Source organism: Dicentrarchus labrax, unplaced genomic scaffold, assembly GCF_905237075.1.
Source record: "Dicentrarchus labrax unplaced genomic scaffold, dlabrax2021, whole genome shotgun sequence".
Taxonomy (NCBI): Eukaryota; Metazoa; Chordata; class Actinopteri; family Moronidae; genus Dicentrarchus; species Dicentrarchus labrax.
The window spans coordinates 21,606,387-21,626,722 of NW_026136718.1; the positions used below are offsets into that span (position 1 = coordinate 21,606,387).

Sequence of the window (20,336 nt, forward strand, 5' to 3'; positions counted from 1 at the left end):
ACAGACTGTGGCTAGTTTTCCTTTCATACCATTTAAGCTTTTTAGCAGTCCAGTAGAGACAGCATGCAACAATATGTCCTGTTTACAACATGTGTGTGAAATATTGGAGCTATAAATGAACTATAGCATGCTTTGTTTTATAATCTCATAACATGTGACTGTGTTGAATTATCATTTTTCAAACACCAGTAACCATGATATCTGTGATTTCAGTTGGACTATTGCCCACTAAAAGAATTACAGAAATGGCAGATTTCATTCTCCTTTTTGTCTCTTGTATGTTACTTACAGTTGTGCATGGTTGGATCTATCCAAATGTGGTTGATTTGTAAAATATCTGCTTTATTGCCATATGTGAAGGCACTGATGACATGAAATAAACACCTATGTGTCAAATGATTTGTGAACAGTGTTTAAAATTAAATACAATGATTTTAAGCTTTGGTTTTTGATAAGATTGATGCTACTCAATGTAAAACACACTTTTAGAAAAAGAATTTATTTATTCACAAGAAAACCAAAGATTTAAATGTACCTAAATTCCTGAAAATTCATTATGCCTTGCCCACTTTTCTTCATTTACAAACAAAACCTTACACATGTAGTTTATGTGCTGTGCTACGTTCATCATACATCTTATCTTCATATAAATGACACAACTTTTGAATCAGCAATCTACAAATCATCCACTGCAAATGGAAAATAAAATCGCTTTGACTTACATCTATCCATCACAGATGGTGAAACCATCATAACAAAATGCCTCTTTAGTGTTATTGCAGACATAGAGAGTGACAAGGCAATCAACAGCCATTTCATGTTGTGAAACTAGTGCAGTTTAACTTAATACTCCATAAAGGCTGAACAGAAAAATAACCCACAATATCAAAGAAAACAGCAGCTTCTCCACAGCGCTCCTCACTGAGTTTCCACCGACACTAAAACAGCCGCAAAACATGTCCATGATTAAATACAATATCAACTACAGTAATTCAAATTCTCAAGTTACAATTTGCAGATACTGTATGAAAGCTTAACCTGGTTCTGACATTTGGATCAGAAGCTGGTGTTAAAATCATGTTTACACTAGAGCTGTACAACTTCATAGATTATAGACTTGATTACACACTACTAAATAAGATTTAAGATATTCGGTGAATAGAAAGGCCTGCCAGTTTTAATTTTGAGCATCCTGCCAGTAAGGAAGTCGAATCACACTTTAGATATATAGAAAATACACGAAACATACACTAATCCTGGATATCTTGTGTAGGATTTGTTGTTGCAGCACATCAGGTTGATTTTAATTAATATGATTTATAGGATATTCACAGCTTTACATGATGGGCTTGTTCCATTTCAGTAAAAAAAAAAAAAAAATACACACTACTCACAAAAAGTTAGGGATATTCGGCTTTCGGATGAAATTTCAGAATGTACATAAAATGCACTATAACCTCTCCAGGTGATCTTAATTTGACCTTCTACTTAAGTGCCCTACTTTCATGATATAATATCAGTGTAGCATCAACTTTTTTAAAATTTTCCATAAATTTCACCCGAAAGTGGAATATCCCTAACTTTTTGTGAGTAGTGTAATTGTGTCTGATGTTTGATGCTTAAAAGCAGTTGGTGGCCAGCACCAAATATAGCAATCATTTTCTCAAAGACATTTAAAGCAAGCTTGTCTTTTCATCAGTCCGCTGGATGACATTAATACCTCCTTAACTGCATAGTATGATGGTACAGTTTTCCACATTAACAACCATCTGAAGTTACATTTAGTTGGCTTTAGCATTCAAGTAACCCATTTTAAAGTCACAATCATATATATAATGGGCTCCGATTCTGAATAAAATAGATAAGCATTCATTAATGTTCCTCTTGTTCCTGATCACGTACACAGCATGACAGGACATAAGAGAGTGAAGGATAAATTGGTTATATTACAAGAATTCAGCTGAATCTGCAAAGCAAAGAGGGCAGATGGGAAATATGCTCCACGTCTATGGTTGGGACTGTGCACTACTTTAACTAGTGAGGTGAACACAGGTTGTGGGTTCATGATCTATGTGAAGGTCAGCCTGTAGCCAGTGTTAACATGGGACAGTATGCTATAACATCAGGAGTGTGGCCTACATGGTTGTGTTTAATAAGTAAGTGCTCATCGATCCCAGTCAGCTAATCAGTGACCCCTCCCCAAGCGCTGAGAGCAGATGTGTTTAAGGTCACTTAAGTGCTCAATGGTGGGAGGGAGTGAGGGAGGGTATTTTTCCCTTAACTGAATAAAGCTGAAACATTTGGCTCTATGTCAAGGTCTACTTGGAGGTAGTGGCAGGCACGCTGATGGAAAGTGCCCGGCGTGGGGCGTTTGAGACTTGCCGCTGCTGGGACAAGAAGGACTGGGCGGGGGACACCATGGAGGAGGTGCAGCCACCGAGACGTGATTCAATTGCCAACTTCTGAAAGTTTAGACTCTGAGGATGAAGAGAAACAAATTTGCAGTATACTTAAAGCGTCAATAATGTCATAAAAGGCGCAGTGAATATCATAATTTGCTGTGATTTCATTTTACCTTGTTGTACCACGCTGTGACGATCAGCTTCTCCTCGTACTCTCTCAGTCTGGCCTGCTCACATTGACGCTACAGAGGCAAATCAACCAAATATGAGCTTAGTTTAAAAAAAATACTGTATCTTCATATCACAAATGCTTAAATGCTGTGAATGACTCAAAAAGCAGATCTACCTCCAGAGTTACAATCTGCTTGTCCCGATCTGCTAGCTGGTTCTTCAGAGCCTGGATCTCAGCGGTGGCTGGATTTAGCTTAGGATCCAGCGCTCGGATCACCTACAAGCAGGAAAAGAAAGACGGTTCTGAATACAAGTGAGCTCAAACTGCTGGACTCAACCTTGTGTTTTAAAAACTAGACTTTGTATAAAAAATAAGAGAAATGACACTCTTATCACTCACATTGCGAGCTTTCTCCAGGTACATTTTGTACCTCTCTTCCATGGCCCTCATGTCATCATCCTTCTTCTTCAGAGCAGCCATCAACTCATCCAGCTTCAGGGCTTAGAGGCAAGGAAGAAATGATGAGGTTCCACTTTAGTCATACGGCGCTGTGGTGAACTGATACAGCGTGACATTTTATTATGTTATTATATTATGTTACATTTTCCACTCCTGAGGTTGCTGGTGTCATATTGGCAAACTCAGACTGAGTGGAGACGTGAGACTTACAATTTTGAGTGTTATCGGGCTGAAGGTCCTCCAGCAGCTCTTTCTTCTTCATGATTTCATCCTGAGCCTCGTTCAGTTGGACCCTGAGAAATAAATGCTGTTTCTTTACCAGACATTAATTTTACATCTCTCAACTTTTATCCAAAAACTGACCCATAATTTACACTTACATGTGCGCATCAAGTTTTCTCTTCAGGTTTGACTGAAAAAACAAACAACTTTAAAGCTTCTACAAATACAGTACAATGATTACATTTACAAAATAAACGATTTGCTCTGAATCAGTTTAACATTTTGACTGAAAACGTCAACTAATGTGCGCCAGCACAAAGTCCAAACAGCAATGAGATTATCTGTGTGGGACATTTCCTCTGTATTGGCGCCAGTGCTCCTGGCACACTTACATCATCAGGTTTGGCTGCCTGACTCTGCAGAGCCTTCTGGAGGTCCTCGACCTGCTGCTGCAGCTCACCGATGCGCTCTCGACTCAGTCTGCAGATTGATCATGGAGAAGAAGACGGAAATATTAAAATAATGCAATTTTAAAAATAATTGAACACAATTTAAAAAATAACAGAGCAAAAATTAATCAACAGCAGAGCAGCCTATGACTGTCACATCAATCTGTTGCTGACTTACAAAGAGAAATTAACTCTGCTAACCTGTTCTCAGTGTCCAATTCACTGCGAGTCTTATGTGCTTCCTCCAGCTGGACCTGAAGTGCAGCTATCTTCTCCCTCTCACACTCCTCCTGCTGCACTCTCAGCATCTTGTTCTCATGCTGCAGCCTGATGAACTTTTCTCTGAACAATCACACATACAAAAGGCAGGGTTCACACATTACACTGGAGCAGGAGGTAAACAAATTCTACATTGCCAGAAACTGCATCTATTGCAGGCATAAATGTGGCTGCAGGTTTTCACCCCGACCAAGCAGGAGCACACTAAGCTCCACTCATTTATTCAGCTGATCTCAGTCTTCAAACGACTGATCAGGTTTGCTCTTGATTAGTTGGAACAAACTGTAGAATAGTTTGGACATGCCTGGTCCATTACCTGTATTCAATGGGTATTAATTCAGCTGCCAGGTTATCATGGCTGGGGCTGCCAGAAGGAAGCATCCCTATAAAAAGTATAAGTGCACTTTAGAATAATAAGGTGACAAATGGTAAAGTAGTGTCTTTACTGTCAGATATGACTATCCTGTGAGGTACCTGCTTGGGAGAGCTGGAGCTGCTGGAGCTGCTGAGCCTGAGTGCATCGCAGCTCCTCGTTGATCTCCTTTAGAGACTCTCTCTCGATGATGATCCTCTAGTGGAAGGGGAGAAACAGTCCAGATGTTAGTGAAGGATGTTTACCACAGCTAGAGTAAAAAATCCTTCTGACACGTTTCATAAAGCTGCCACACCTCTTTCTCCTTCATCACAGTCTCGTGCTTTTCTTCTAACTTCTTCATCTCAAAAGCCAGGTTGTCTGCTCGCCTCGTCTCCTCAGACAACTTCCTGTGCAGCTCCTGGACCTGACAAACAGCACGTGAGCACAAAGGTTAACAAATAAAACAATATGTGGCACTAAATACATTCTTTTACCTAATAAATGGTATTAAACGTAATCACTACAATCTGTCTTTCTGCTGTCCAAGTTAAAGAAATCAAATCTGTACCGTATGAGATTTATAACAATAAGTGTAACAATAAATAAGTTTTATTTTGGAGTGGCGTTTCCCTTCAAACCATGCTGTGCATATCGCTCACCTGTCTCTTGTATGACTCGAGCTGTGCACGGGCAGCGTTTGCCTTGCGGAGTTCCTCCTCCAAGCTAACAGTGTTCTGCATGTACGTCATGTTATTCTCCTCCAGCAGCTTCATCTGCCTCTTCAGATCACCTAGATTCTCCAGTTTCCGTTTGTATGTTTCCACTGAGGCCTCCAGCATCACCACACGATCTGAGCAGTTCCTACAGTGCATTAATACAAAATAAATACAGAAATATCAGTGAATAACTGTGACACTAATCTGCGTCAGGAAGAAGAATTTTCTACCTTTAGGCACTAATCCCTGCTCTCTACTAGGTGAAGATTTTAGGCTTTTTCCCCATATGAATTGTGAATAATTTATAGTTTAGATTATTTTACCTTATGGTGGACTATTACATTGTGTGTTAATGTTGTTTTCCTGCTTCTTCTTGTTTGTGCTCATGCAAGAAGTCAACCAAAGCCAGTTGAGAGCCATTTGTATGCAGATTTTTGTTCCAGCCAAATAAAACTTTATCTAATTTTACTGATTAACACACCCTCAACCAGACAAGAGGAGTTAATCAGTCCCTCCAGAAAAACGCGATAATGCGATCGCATAATTCAATGCATAATCAGCCAAAGTCCGCATTTTTTCCAAATACGCCGCACTTTCGCCGCATAAACTGCTGATTTCCGCGCAAAATATGCGGGGCTCGCATGATTTCATAATCCCGGCATTTTCGTTGCAAAAAAGTCACATATATCTTAGCAGAAAGTTGAAAAATGTTGCGTTTACTTAACACAAGAGCAGCCATTTTCCCCTGTTGCCATGGAAACGTTATGAAGGACGTCATCGAAAAGCTGCAAACTCTGCGATGAAGCCGCAATTTTATCACATAAAATTTCATAAATTGCGGTATGTTCCATCGCGTTTTTTAAGAAAACGTGCCGCATAATCAAGGATTTTGGCCCACAACAATCTGCGGAGGGACTGGTTAATCATGAGTTCTTCCCTTTCCACCATTCCCACCTCATCAGGAAACAACAAGATGTCATTCTGCATGCTACTCTTTGAAGAAAGAAAGTCGTAGAAAATTCTGTCCAGCATTTTTCACAGTATATTACTTTGCTTATTTTTGTAGTCTGCACTCTAAATAAAAGCCCCCATCAACCTGTTACAGTGCACTAACCCAGATGGACACAAACCTCAGAACGTCCAGTTCATCTTTAAGAGCTCGAGACTCTTCTGCCAGGCTGGTGAGCTCGTCATTACGGTGCTGAACTTCAATCAGCTGCTTCTCCAGCTCTTCACAGTGGATCCGGTAGTCATCCTTAGCAGCCTCCAGCCTAAAAAATGCAAATATGCATCATGGTTCGGACCTTTACAACTATGGAGAGGTTACTGCACTGCATTTAAGCAGGAGACACACCTGAAGTTCTCCTCCTGCAGTGCCTCTAACTGCTGCTGCAACTGGCTGTGTTTTCTCCCTGAGGGTGTGCTTGGGTCATCGAATGTATCCAGCTGATTGGCTCGGTCTGTTAGGACGTCGTTCTCTGCCAACAAACTGTTCCGTTCCTCCTGAAGAACAGCCACCTGGTCCAGGTACAATAAGGTTTAGACCCACTCTTGCAAATGATACAATTTCAAAGTTACAGTAACTTAAATATAGAAAAAAAAAAACCAAACATTTGTGTCAAGTCAGTAGGAAGAATATGTGATGTTAAATCTCTCTTTGGTCAATTATATTTCATGCAAAGCAGCAAAGACACATCTGAGCTTCAAAAGACACACCCCATTCTATTATAGAGAATGCTCTTGGTCTCCCAGCTGTTAAAGCAAACAGTGCAGTTAATCCATGCTGGAAGCAGAGCACAGACAAAGTGCACTTTAAGCAAACATGTTAATACACGGTTAGTTAGTTTTACTTCTCGCCCATCATTTCCCTTGTGTACTTTTTATCACCAGACACTGGACTACTAGTCCAACATTAACTTGTCATTGTCTAAAAGTCCTGCATACAAATAGATAGAAACAACCTGTAGGATCAGTGTCTAACATCAGCAACTACATGTTTAGGCCTGGGCTACATGGTTGAAATCAATATGATAAAAGAAATAATATTTTAGTAGAAGTATTGGCAGTTACAGGAGTGGGTGCTAGGTATGACACAGCAAGAAGGCATGGTTTGTTAAACAACAATAAAAAACAGATTAGAGTAGATGCTGCTAGCATCAGTTTAATCAGAACTGGAATGTGTTTCTTCATTAAAAGAGGAGCAAAGAATGTCACTGAAGACTTTCCTCGATGGAAAAGAGGATTTCGCTGGGTTCAGTAAGAGTTTGACAATGTTATATAGTTCATAGATCTGACTGGTAAAAGTTTGCCTGTGATGGACAGATGGTTCATCCAATAACCTGCCAAGTATTTTTTTAACGTGTCTGTCCTTTACCATGGTTTTGTGGGACAAACCATCTGGCGGTTAAAAAAGGAGGGTGTTATGACAGACAGATGTTCCTGGGTGAATTACTGGAATAAAACCACACAATGCATGACTTGTCTCAATCTGAATCCTGATTGAGCCATCTGTTAGCGGAGTTAGAGTAAACATTTGAGCAGCTGGTGTAGATGGGTTTAGTTCTGCAAAATGGTCAGCCATGTTGGACTTACCTCACTGCGGCGAGAGATGAGCAAGACTGGAGACAGAACAAATCAAATCTGTCGAGAGTCCAGTTGAACAGTGTATCAGTGCCTGTGCTAAACAGTCTGCCTGCACAGTGAGTGAGGCCTTCTATCAGTGGCAGAGCATGGGCTGGTTGCCACAGTGGAACCAGCAGAGCCCAGACTGTGAGCCCACAGTCTTTCTGCCACAGCAGCTCCAGACAATAGACCCAAGCATTACAGCGAATTACACAACTCCTGTTTATACTGTGCCACAGGCGTGTATGTGTGTGTGTGTGTGTGTGTGTGTGTGTGTGTGTGTGTGGACATGGAGAATATCAGTTGAGACTGAGATTAGACCGCTGTAAATTAATCATATTAATGTATGTTTTCCTGTAGAAATACTCCAGGGTGTCTTCATGAGCTCTGTATTCACCTGCATGTCCAGCTCTTGACAGCGTTGGGCTAACGCTTCCTTCTCTGAAAGAAGTTCAGTGAGGTCCTCTAGGGCTTTTTTCAGCTGGACACATGAAGAAAAAGCAGAATTAACTAACACATACATTCAGATGGACTGGTTCTACTGCAACACTCGGGTCAGAAGGACAATTCTTTAAATTATCACCTCCTCTTCATGGATGGACATTAACTTTTTACCCAATGTTAAGGCTGTTACACAGAACTTATCCCGCTCTCCTCCTGCCTGTTAATGCAGCAGATGCACAGAGTGCTGCACTGTGCAGTGAGAGTTAATATTTGAGAGCTCTGGAAATCTCTATACAGTCAATGGTCATGCTCTTCTTCAAACAGATCCGGAAGAATAAATGTCCCAGTGACGAGCTGTGTGAGGTGAGTGCGACTCCTTTGAAATAGTAATGTTAACTTTAACTTGGACCGTGTGTTACACTGATAATTTTATGCAATTTATACACTTAAGCTGAAACCATAGTTAATAAACCAACTAACTGACGGAAAGTTAAACTGTTCAATTGATTGTTGTTTCGCTTTTTAGACAAAATATAAATGATTTTAAATCTGATGACTTATTGACCAAATTACTTACACATTAATCATTACATTGTAATCATATTTTTTTGTCTAACAAATTGGGCATAAAGACTTTATCTTCCAATGAAAATAGTTAAGAGAGTTTTACAGCAGCAAGTACCAGCTTTCTACCAAAAGAGCCTCCCTCAGTTGGGAGTCTCTGTAGTAATAACACTGACCTGCTGTTCCAAGTCCCCTGACAGTTCAGCTCCAAACGGGGCCATGATCTCTTTACTCATGAGCTGAGGAGGAAAAATGTGATTTATGGATTACATAGACTCATTAGAATAGCTGCAAAGCCCCATCCAATTTTTCCCTGAACACAAGCATACCCTCTGCCCTCCCTCAACAACTACTGCTGCTGCTTTACAACAAGCTTTCCTGGATATTGTTAATATCTCTAATCTGTGCAAGAGAGACACTTGGCATTAGGATGGACTGACCTCCTGGATGGCTGTCATGACAACATGCTGCACAGACTCCTCCAAGGTCATGATGATCTGAATGTATTCTGGCGATAGAATGAGAGAGATTTATCAACGACAAACACTGACTGAATTGTTTATTATTTTTCAGCATTTGTGTCCCACTTTTAAATGTAACACTGGCGTCACTGATTTCCCAGCCAGGCTGCCTGATGGTCTCTGCCTTTGTCAGTGGGTTGGCTGGGCAATAATTAAACATTGTTCGGCTTCACCTAACTGGATTTTAATGGAATAATTCCCTTTCTATCTACACAGAGTACTGGACATGTTTACTGTAGATATCTGAGTATATGTTTGTGTCTAATATGGGAACATGCGTCTAACACAGAAGCAGCCACATACCTTGTTTCCGCTCACATCTGACAGCACAGCCCAGTATGAGTTGCACCAGCCGCCCCAGTTCCACTGGGTCTGAATGCTCTGCCGCCCGAGCCAGATCTGGCAAGGGGAAGTCTGAGATTTCTTGGCCTAAGACCTGATGGTACAGAGATAACAGTAACAGTAATAAAATATTTCAAGCATGTGTTGATTTAGCAAAATAGATATAAAACATTGTTGTGCTTCAGTACTTTATTATGTACCAGGCTTCAGCTGCTTGATGCTTGTTTTGATCTCAACTGCACACTAGGCTCCTGGGACTCTGCGCAACGTAAACAGTGCACACTACGACTCCCACAAGAATCGAATGAACACAGTGCGTTTTCCAGTCACCTGACAACTGTGCAAACAAAAGGAGAATATAGAGAACATGGCCACAACCTACCTCATTATAATAATCAACCACCATCTGAAGGATCTTCTTCAGGTTGTTCATCTGAAAACACACAAGATTATGAAATGTTATGAACTCGGTTGTTAGTTCTCTTGGTTCCCATTTTAAACTGAGATTCCCTTCAAACATAATCAGGGTTTCTGCAGTTTCATCAGGTTCAATTTCAGACTTTTTAATCTAAGACCTATTCTATGTCCATACTGGCAAAAAAGGACAAAGGATACGAAGGAAAATTGGTATTGGCTCCTTATTGGTTTTGTTTTGTAGTCATTACAGCATGATCAATACAAGTTTTTCCCCAAAACATATTTAAAAGTGAGACTGAAAAATGCAACTTTATGCAAGTAACGATAACTTCCTTAATCCAATCAATTGGATCTGAATAATTTCAGATTATTGGAATTTACACTTTTTAAGACCCTGCAGACACCATGATATATGTTCATGCAATGACTAAATGAAGACTTCAAATGTACACAAATGACAATAAGCCTTTTTCACAGCAGCCATTTTGACTGGTCATAGTAGAAAAAGTTAATAACATAGCTCTTTAATAATAATAATAATAACAAAGATAGCTCTTTTCTACCAAGTGTCCCAGTAATGCTTAAACTGAAGTCCCCTAAATGGATTTCAGCCATCATTCATTTTATCATTTCTACCTGTGCTTTTGCTACTGTGACATGTCAAAATGTCTTTGTGAAAAACAGAAACAGGAAAAACACAGTCCAAGCCAAACAGGGAAACAATGACATACATGTACACATTTCACCAGAGAAGTCAGAGCATGGGGGCAGAGTGCGAGTTAAGCCAGGAACAGCTCCCCTGGGGCAGGCAGGAGGTCAGTGTCAAGGACAGTTCAGCAGGGTTGAAGCAAACAGAGGATTTAGCATAATGGGGGGGGTTAGCAAATTATGAAGAGTGAAGTCAGGGAGGACAGAGGGGGATGGGGAAGACAGCACTGCTCTGTACCTTCAGTCTCCAGTTATCTTCAACATCTGTTTTGATACGACCAAGCCATCCATCAGTGAACCAAGCTGGGTCTCTGCACACAATAATCAGACACAGAGAGGCACAAGTTTAACTGCACATAATTTTTACATGCCATTCAAGGTCAAATTCATCTAGATAATATTAAATGTTGCCGTTACTGTCTCTCAACCTTCTTTTTCTTAAGCTAGTTATTTCCTACAGTACCTGGAAATATGTTTAGATAATCCATAGAAAGCAGGAGTGTTCTTTCATTCAGCTGTGGGTTGAACGTGTAATTGGAGAGTAACAGTACAGTAGAAAAATTGCTTTTATTTATTTAATTATTTGAGCCAAACCAGACTTTAAATAAATGATGCAGAGTAGGCAGACATCATGCTTAATGGGGCATATCTGGTCACCCTATATGTTGTATTCCTGTGGCTGTAAGTGTGTATGTGTGTATGTGTGTGTGTGTGTGTGTGTGTGTGTGTGTGTGTGTGTGTTCTCTCACATTTGATGCAGTGCCTGTGATATTGCCACTCCAGTGGTCAGTTCCTCCACCACTCTGCAGGGTGCAGGAGTGTTGAAGGTCTGCAGCTGAGAGCATCATCATAATGCAATCCAAGGAGAGTGAAAGGAATAAAACATGGTTACGGGGTGATGATATTCAGAAGCTGCACCAACCTAGCAATCACTAAAGAGTTTCTCTAAAACCCTGCATGTGTGATGTCCTGAGAGAGCTGTGCACCTGCATCCTGCTATAAGGGAAAGAATAAGTCACAAAGAGAGGAGATAGTAGAGGACAGGGACAGTAGAGTGACAGGTAGGACTGCAGATAGAAGCGGCAAATACACCACAACAGCCAGACACAGACAAAGGTTTCCCTGCTTAACTTAAGTGAGGATATGAATATTTCAAGCAGCAACCATAGTGTCAGGTGAACTCTCCTGCACTAACATCCTTTTCCTCTGAACAAGAACTGCCCAACTGTGTCCTGTACACATCCTGCTGTTCATAGTCATTATCAAACCTGTCTAAAGGCTACTGGTCCAAAATGAGACAACCACCATTTTAAAAACATTGACTGGTACTGGCAGCTGGTATTAAAAGTAAGTCCACTGTTTGGAGGGACTGACTTAAAGTTATGAGTCTGACGTCAACTAAGTACATCTCCTCAAGTACTGTGCCTCAGTAGATTTACTACTTTGGTATTTTCATTGTACACTACTTTACACTTCCACTCCACTATATTTATATGACAGCTTTAGTTACTTTGCCGATACAAAATATAAATAAACAAAGTAATAATGATACTGTTATAGATGAAGCTACCCTGCTGTATATAGAGTAGCTGAAAATGGCTCCACCTTCACTGGCTGTAACATTAGTGATGCTTCACTCAAAAGGATTAGGGCTGCACGATATGGTAAAAACAAAAATAAAAAGGGAATTATTTTGACAGATAAGGCGATTGCAATATTATTCACGATAGTGGGAATGATCATTTTTGTTTCACACATTTAATTCTCACTGGAAAAAAAACAACTACTAAAATTAGGATAATTGTTTGTAGTCTGTACCAAACAAACATGAAAATCTGAGGAGGAAGATTTGTAGGCCAGGACATCTCTACACACCTACAGTTCTTCATTATAATGCTGTTCTGTCACACATTTAACTTTTATTAAACAAACTGCAGCTTCTGGCCATATGGATCATGATCCATTGATGTAATGTTTGTATATAATTTGATGCTAATATTTAGTAGTAGAAATATTTTAAATGCAGGACCTTTACTGTAGTATTTTTATATAGTTTTACATTTTCCTTACTTACTTTAACCCTTCCACCACATCTGACTTCAAATGGTAACTTGTTATTCTCATAACTGGACACAAATGTTTTTTGGCCTGCTAAGCTTCATCTAAGCTCTTACCTAGTGATACTGCTGTTCAACAAAGTAATGGATGTGGCTTAGATACAGCCACAGGATTTAGAGCCTACTACTAACTCAAGGTTAGTCAACACACTGCATTAACACCCACGAAGAAGAACAGGTGCAGCAAGCAACGCTAGCTAACGTTAGCCAGGTGTCTCAGGTAAATAAAGGTATTAACTGTTGCTCGTGTTAGCTTCATTTAATCAGTTACATAATGTCAACAACATTAAAACGACATTCCACAAATATCTCCTGGTTAATGGGATTAGCAGTGTTAACCTGGCGAGGGTGGACTACACTGAAGGACACTGTTGTCTCGTAGTGTTAACTTAATAATAATAATAATAATAATAATAATAATAATAATATTAGCCTGCAGTGCCAGCTCCTCACCTAGCTAGCCGGTGGACAGAGGAAATATTAAATTAATTAAAGCTAATAACAACGATGCTGCTGTTGAACCAGCTGACTCTCAGTTTCTCTCTCCGCTGGTGGTGAAGGAGTGTTTTTCACCCCCACCCCCAACACTACAACAGGTAAGCGAAAACGCTTCATAATTTCCTCCCGACGACACATTCACACAACACCACGGGGGGGAAAAACCACAAACTCACCCATATGATGAGGCTGTCGGTCAGTGCCGTTTTATACTCGTCCATTTGTTCCTTTTTAGCTTAAAACTAAAATGTTTTCCACCTGTCAGCAAAGCTCTTCCGCTCCTTCCCTCTGCATTTGACCTCACCTGCTGCCAAGAGGTAAATCTCTAACGATAAATACGTACAGTGAGCGGCCACGACTGCCGCTCCGCCATGAAAACAACGTAAGACGTACGCGAATGGCGCAGCTCCTTAGTTCTTTGACGTTTACTTGCTTGCAGGCTCGGGGCTGAGGAGAAGTGAGGAGGGGGCGGGGGATACAAGCGTCATCCAATCAGTGTTGAGCTCTGCTGAGATTGACGGGTGTTAAACCGCGCTGCAGCCAATCAGTGGGCGTGATCTGCGATTTACATACGCCCCCCACAATCACAACATTTTTGATGATCAAATTCGCTCCCTTCTCTCATTATTGATGGATAAGTCTGGTTGAGAAAATGAACGCAGTTATATTAGTATTATTTTATGAAATAAAGACTATTTTGGTATGTTTAGTACTCAAGCTGCTGTCAATACTGTACAAACAGCTCAGTACAATTGTGACATTGTCATCCGGCATTCGGTTGATGAAGTTATTATAAACATACTTTATTACAACATCTTAGCTTTTAAGATCTTTGCGGGTGTGGCTGCAGTGGATAAAACTCGACATACTAGTCCACATGAAGCCACATAGATAGAATAGTAAAAAAAAATATTGCAGTCAGGTTCGTGTATTCTTTAAAAAAAAGTTACAACCAAAACCATATGAATACAGGTGGAAAAGCTACTAAGCTTTGCCCAAATAAAAAAATAGAAAAGAACTACAAAATCCCCAAACATACATTAATAGAAATATCAAATAAACTAGTTTAAGAAAATTTGTTTTTCTCAGAGTAAGCTTTTGTTTAATACACAAATGATTTTTTTACTACGTGTCCTCGTCAGATGATCCTGCACAGCCAGTTTTACAGGTTTCTTGGAGTTGGAAACTGAATACCAATGAAATGTTAATCCCTTTTATCCCTGTTTTATGGGTTATATTAACTAGAAATATAAAGTCAGCCTGCTCTCAGACAGCCACTAAAAGCCTGGCAGCCTGCCAACCGTTCACTGACGGTAAATCATTTCTCATGAATACAATAAACCTCCTCACGTTATGTGTATTTGTAACTCACGTGAGGGTGTGTGTAATTGTGTTACCAATACTCACTGCTTATCCAAGATAACAAATGTCACATGTATCACCTGCTGTGTGAGCCACAATATGGAAAATAACCTGCACTTGTGGCCTTGTTACATATTTCATTTGAATTTGGTTGAATTTAACACAAGGCATTCTTACATCACTCTCTAGGGCAGACAACTAGGTGACCATTGAGCATAGTAGAATCAGTGTGTGTATGATCTGAGACTGGACTTTACCCATGTGGCCAGCAGTAGCGTCCTCTGTCCTGTGTTTAACTGTCAGTAGGTGAGCGCCTCTGTTTAATCTCCTGATCTCTGTCACTCTGAAACCCTGACCCTTACTGACTGATGGCTGCTATTTTTAAATGACCTGAACCCCTCTAACTCCCTCTCTTCAGCTCCTATCTGAGGTGAAGGGCCTATGCAAATATTTGCCAGGATATTTCTGCAATTGCTGCCATGGTGAAGTATGTGAAGATTACCACATCTTCACTCACTGCCAGATACTGTAAGAGAGAGAGTTTGTTTTTGCTTTATTGCTGCATTTGGCCAACACTTTTGCTTTATAGTCATCTTAAAAGAACGGTACAGCCTGAGAAGACGTGTGGCCTCCTTTCTGTTGCTGGGTTGATTATCTTCAGCTGAGGTGCCTCTTCACAACTCGTGGTGTTAATGTCAGTGACGTTCACATGCATTTCACAACAAGGGGTTTATGGTAAAAGTGGAATTATTTGAGGCAGGGCTGTCGGCAGAGTAAACTTTGGGTAAATGATTGGTGAGGTTGGATCAAGCCTACTTACACACAGCGTGGGAGGGATTTTTTCTGGCTTTGATCTGGTGGAAAGTCATGTGACCCAAATACTTTCCTTCTGACCAGACTGAATCTGGGGTGGGTGGCTTATTAGATGTAATTATATGAATACGTTTACCCTAAAGGTCTATTGTAATGTTTCATCATATGTTATTTGGAGTAGTACGGCTGTGCACAGACCACTGCTTTATTGATCTGACAGCATTACTGCTACCCGTAAGCAGGAAGCCTCAGACACCAGCTGATATTGGAGGGTGTAGTTGATCATTAACATGCAGCTCCACTTTATTTTGAACAGTGATGCTGTCAGGCAGCACTTCACTTCCTTCTGGGAGACAGTGACTACCTGTCAGCTGCTGTTTCTAGCTCAGCTATGCACCGCTACCACAGCTCTCAGTCAAGGTGAGTCTCATTTTGTTAAATTTGGTAGTATTGATAGGTTTGTGTTTGCCTTCTTAGAACACAAGTGGGGCTGTGCGCTGTAACTGTACTCATAAAGATAATTTAGGTTTTTGAGGTTCAAGGGGAAGAGTGTGTTTTGATCTGACCTCACCCAGGCTCGCTCCACCAGATCTGAAAGTAATCCACTACACTTGTGTAATATGACATGTTTAATCAAAAAATCTCCACAAAACGTGAAGCTAAACATGTTTCACACCAAAGCCTTTTTTCTTAAGTGTTAATGATCTATTTCAGCAACTGACTTAATTTAATAAATGTGATGATTTTATTTTACATTCTTTTTACTTTTTTAACATCTAAAATATTTATCTTAGAAATAAATGCAGAATAAGCTTAAAATCATTTAGTTAAATGACTTTCCTAAAGTCCTTGTGGATGCAACATGTCACTTAGCTGGGCTGTAGTCAGAGCATCAACATCTGTCATCCACAAATAGAAAAGTGCCGAGTACAATCAGTCAACCTTATCTCACAAATCGTTAGTTTTGTGTCAGTATCTCCTCCATAGCAGATACTATGTGGTATTTAAGGCGTGTTTATCATGGTTGCCATGTTGTGTCACTTTGTAGACTGGACCGTCTCCCCTCTGAAGGTCCAGTGTGTCACGGTCACCTCGGGTCATCCAAATGTCTGGCGTGCACACCCGAGCAGTCAGCATCAACATATACAAGCTGCCACAAGGTGAAAGTTTCACACACAAACACACACACACACACACACACACACACACACACACACACACAGTCAACACAGATAATGAAGCTGAGGTTTTGCAGGTTCTTCAGTCCTAAATTGATGACATTTCTTCAAAAAGAGAGCCAGTTTTCAACAAACAGTAATGACAGGACAAACACAAATGCAGTAAACAGTATTATCACTGTAAGGCACTCCTGTGTGACGATTATTATTGGGTTTATTAGGGTCACAGTCTGGTGGAGAGAGTTGCTGCCAAACAACTGATAATGATCTCACTGTTTACATCTATAATCTCGGAACATGTATCTATTATAATGTCTGTTATGTGGGGTCATCAAATTCTTTTAAAGAAATATAAGATTTTGTTAGATTTATCAGCCATTTCTCTGCTTCATACTTTATTCCTCATCTTTCTGTTTTATATTTCCTATTTCCTTCTTTCTGTTTTTCACCTCTCATCTCTTTAGGAATCTACACAGCCATGGCCATCCTCAAGCCGAGACTGGCACTGTCCAGTCTGCCTGCAGACGGCCAGCTTCCCAGTCCAGACCAACTGTGGCCATTTGTTCTGTGGTATGAGACTCAACACACACACACACACACACACACACACACACACACACACACACACACACACACACACACGGACGCACGCACGCACGCACACACACACACACACACACACACACACACACACACACACACACACACACAGCTAAACACACAAACTGACTTCTGACTCTATAAAAACATCAGAGCAAACAAGTTTTATTCTTTTTAATTCATTTTTCATTCACTCTCTCACCTCTTACATCATGTGTTTATGTCTGTATTGATTAATTCATTGGCTGGTCAGTGTAGCATGAGCGCGCTGCAGCCGTGTGTCTCGAGCCTTGAGGCCTGTTCGGCTTTCAATAACTAACTGTTGCCATGGTTTTTCCAACTCTGCCTCTCACCTGACAGCTTTACTTACGTTATTTTTCTCAAAGGTGTACGGTTATATAAGATAAATTTAGTGAGTCAAACAAAAAACAAACAGTCAATTAGTTGTTCACAGATGTGCAGAGGTGACCCTTCAAAAAGTTAAAATTCACAGATGGACATGATTGATGTATTTCATCATCATATTGGAGTGAGTTAGATAAAACTTTTTAGATAGACCAATCGTGCTGCTACCATCGTCAACAAAGTATTGGCCTAGCTGTAAGGTTTTGATTAGCTTTTAATCATTTTAAACTCAGTAGACATTGCAGTTACTCAAAGGTGTGCTTCTTATAATAATTCCTAATAATCAGATTCAGAATTAGGTTTATTGCCAGGCAGGTTTTTTTACACATACGAGGAATTTGTCTTGGTGCATTGGTGCATTGGTGCATAAAATATACAAATCACACAAAAATATACAAATCACACAAGAATAAAGTAGTTTTAAAATACAAATAAATAAAGATAAGAAAGATAATAAGAATAATAATAATAATAATGCACCTGAACAAAGAAAGACAGAAATGTAGGTGACTTAGGTTGGTCAAAGTATTTGATTTCTAAGATAAAGCAATCATTCTTGGAGAACAGCTGAACATACCTCAAGGCTGCTCTGGCACCTAGAGGAATAGCATGTAAAGGCAACTTCACCAGACTTTATAACTGACCCTCGGTACGGTAAGGAGAGCAGTACGTGTTGACCCGAGAGGCTTCTTTAACCTTGATATTATCTGTCACAGATTAGATATTTCTATTGTAGCACACACCTGCTGTCACCTTTACCTTAACAGACTGTAGACTTCTAACCACTGTACTTGACCCACTTACCTGCCTGGTCTTACTCCGGCCTTTTATACCCAGAGCCTTTTCAACCCTTGACCACCCAAACACCTGTCTGTTATCATTAACCGTGAAAAAATACTTCATTGCATGCTTGTCATGTCTGCGACAGAGTTTCATCACAGTCTAGTGGGAATTAAAATATTTGATGGCAGCATAGAGAGGCATTATGGTGCAAACTGTTGAATGTTTGATTTAAAAGTGTTGAAATATGTGTTCTGATTCTGCAGCTCCCTGTTTGATCGCCTACTGGAGACACGGGTCCTGGTTGGACGCAATCAGCTGCCCTCTCTGCAGACAGAAGGTACAGTATGCATGATCAGATGAAAGCACAGTCTAAACAGTCTGCTCAGAATGAGTGTGAACATGGAATGAAAATGTTTTGCTTTTCCAGGTCAGCGTGCTGTGTAATCTATTTAACGAGAGTCGAACAGACCGCCAGTCAAAGGAAGTTCTCGGGGAAATCACAGACTACAACAAACGTTACTCTGGAGCCCCACGAAGGGTCAGTATTCTATCTAACCTTCAGTCATAACATCAAACATCACAGACATCCTTAACTGAAAGTAGTGTCTTATTAGACACTATTATTAAAGTCTTTCCACAGTAGTTTTCCATATTCTCCACCCTTTCCCTGTGTCTGATTGTGTGAAAGCCTTGAATGTCACATCAGATTAGATCATAAGAAAGATGAGAATACCTCCACCGTTTCCTCTGATAATAGGTTTGGTAACAGGAATACCACTTATGCAACCTCAAGGATTTATTGTCCTATACAACCACACAACAATGGAGGTGTCTAGTTAACACACTTCACATTGACACACCTTGTTGCCCTACCTTGCGTGAGCATTTCCTTTCCTTTGAAACAGAATGAATCTCTGACCTGTTTTCTCTTCTGCACCCTGACCCATCCAGGTAACAGACTACCTGTGTGACGCTCCTCTTCTCCTGCAGTTACTGGCCCGAGGCCTGGGCACCATGGGAGGACTTGTGTGGCTGTTTTTCTTCAGGGTGGCACTGTGCTGTGTGGGGACCGTCATGTCCATCTCCTACCCTCCTCTGGAGCCTGTCTCCTCATCAGAAAATCCTCTAGAAACAGACCCCTCCCTCTGTGGACTGCTGGGGGTCCTGGATGATCTAGTTGTGGTCATCCTGCTCCTTATCTGTGTTATCAACATCAACCAGCAAATGGCACCAGAGAGAGGGAGGCACTCTGCAAATGCTACAACCTCACAAGGAGTAATGGGGAGTTCACTGTAGACAAGAGTGTCAGTACAAGCTGTTTGACATGGACTTTCATTGGATTTCTTCCTTCTGGCTGTAGCTAGTTGGATTAGTGTATGCAAGAATATTGACAACTGCACAGCATGCAACAGTCGAGATGTTAAGACGGCGTCTGAGCCCCTCGGACTGCGGACTCCAGGCCTGTTTGTCAAGTGTTTACAGAGCCTATGCAAGAGTGGTATCTAAAATACAATATCAAGCAGTATGCTGGTTCAAATGTGATCACAAATCCTTACATTCCTAAGGCCTAAAGTGTCTGGTTGGAAGCTCTTTAATCCATATTAAATACGCAAAATCTTCAGTGTTTGTTGATTTGAAGGAAATTATGTCAATTTAAATTGTAATTTCATCATTTATATTTTAATTATAATCCATATTTTCTTAGGGTTTTACCCAGAAAAACTGGCCACTGTCATTTTTACTCCTCTAATTGGGCAGCTTTGTTGCAGCAAGCTCAAGAAAATCTGTCATGTCAGTACTGTAATACTGACATTTATGTAAATACTTACAATACATATTGTATGAATTCATGTTTTTATGTGTAAAATAAAGAATATTTATTGTCTTTTGTGGAATTTCTTTATCATG

The 20,336-nt window shown here is 40.4% G+C and overlaps 2 protein-coding genes across 5 annotated transcripts; one reads left to right on the plus strand and one right to left on the minus strand.

Annotated features, from left to right (window-relative positions):
* Window positions 1-483: 483 nt before the first annotated feature.
* hook1 (hook microtubule-tethering protein 1) lies at window positions 484-13,673 on the minus strand. 2 transcript variants are annotated; one of them, XM_051377259.1, is made up of 22 exons: window positions 13,464-13,673; window positions 11,422-11,507; window positions 10,911-10,983; window positions 9,930-9,980; window positions 9,509-9,641; window positions 9,125-9,192; window positions 8,861-8,923; window positions 8,074-8,157; window positions 6,409-6,572; window positions 6,185-6,325; window positions 4,998-5,199; window positions 4,652-4,762; window positions 4,458-4,554; window positions 4,300-4,366; window positions 3,906-4,046; window positions 3,648-3,735; window positions 3,414-3,445; window positions 3,244-3,326; window positions 2,974-3,074; window positions 2,749-2,850; window positions 2,576-2,644; window positions 484-2,477 (listed from the first exon to the last, which is right to left on the minus strand). In XM_051377259.1, the coding sequence occupies exons 1-22, from the start codon at window positions 13,506-13,508 to the stop codon at window positions 2,319-2,321; spliced, it is 2,160 nt and encodes a 719-aa protein (XP_051233219.1). In that variant the 5' UTR covers window positions 13,509-13,673; the 3' UTR covers window positions 484-2,318. The 2 variants fall into 2 exon arrangements, with proteins under 2 accessions (XP_051233219.1, XP_051233220.1); XM_051377260.1 differs by lacking the exons at window positions 9,930-9,980; window positions 10,911-10,983; window positions 11,422-11,507; window positions 13,464-13,673 and adding an exon at window positions 9,748-9,899.
* Window positions 12,088-20,313, plus strand: si:dkey-183n20.15 (RING-HC_RNF170 domain-containing protein). Of its 3 annotated transcripts, none has more exons than XM_051377281.1 (7): window positions 12,088-13,009; window positions 15,779-15,882; window positions 16,511-16,622; window positions 17,105-17,210; window positions 18,692-18,765; window positions 18,856-18,966; window positions 19,380-20,313. In XM_051377281.1, the coding sequence occupies exons 2-7, from the start codon at window positions 15,854-15,856 to the stop codon at window positions 19,722-19,724; spliced, it is 777 nt and encodes a 258-aa protein (XP_051233241.1). In that variant the 5' UTR covers window positions 12,088-13,009; window positions 15,779-15,853; the 3' UTR covers window positions 19,725-20,313. The 3 variants fall into 3 exon arrangements, with proteins under 3 accessions (XP_051233241.1, XP_051233240.1, XP_051233242.1); XM_051377280.1 differs by lacking the exon at window positions 12,088-13,009 and adding an exon at window positions 13,015-13,385; XM_051377282.1 differs by lacking the exon at window positions 12,088-13,009 and adding an exon at window positions 15,540-15,558.
* Window positions 20,314-20,336: the final 23 nt, after the last annotated feature.

Coding starts and splice junctions, on each gene's coding strand:
- hook1 (XM_051377259.1), bottom strand. CDS start 13,508: ATGGACGAGTATAAAACGGCACTGACCGACAGCCTCATCATATGG. Junction 3,075..3,243: donor GCCCGATAACACTCAAAATT/GTAAGTCTCACG, acceptor CTTGCCTCTAAG/CCCTGAAGCTGGATGAGTTG. Junction 2,478..2,575: donor TCACAGCGTGGTACAACAAG/GTAAAATGAAAT, acceptor CTTCATCCTCAG/AGTCTAAACTTTCAGAAGTT.
- si:dkey-183n20.15 (XM_051377281.1), top strand. CDS start 15,854: ATGCACCGCTACCACAGCTCTCAGTCAAG. Junction 17,211..18,691: donor CTGTGGCCATTTGTTCTGTG/GTATGAGACTCA, acceptor CTGATTCTGCAG/CTCCCTGTTTGATCGCCTAC. Junction 18,766..18,855: donor GCCCTCTCTGCAGACAGAAG/GTACAGTATGCA, acceptor TTGCTTTTCCAG/GTCAGCGTGCTGTGTAATCT.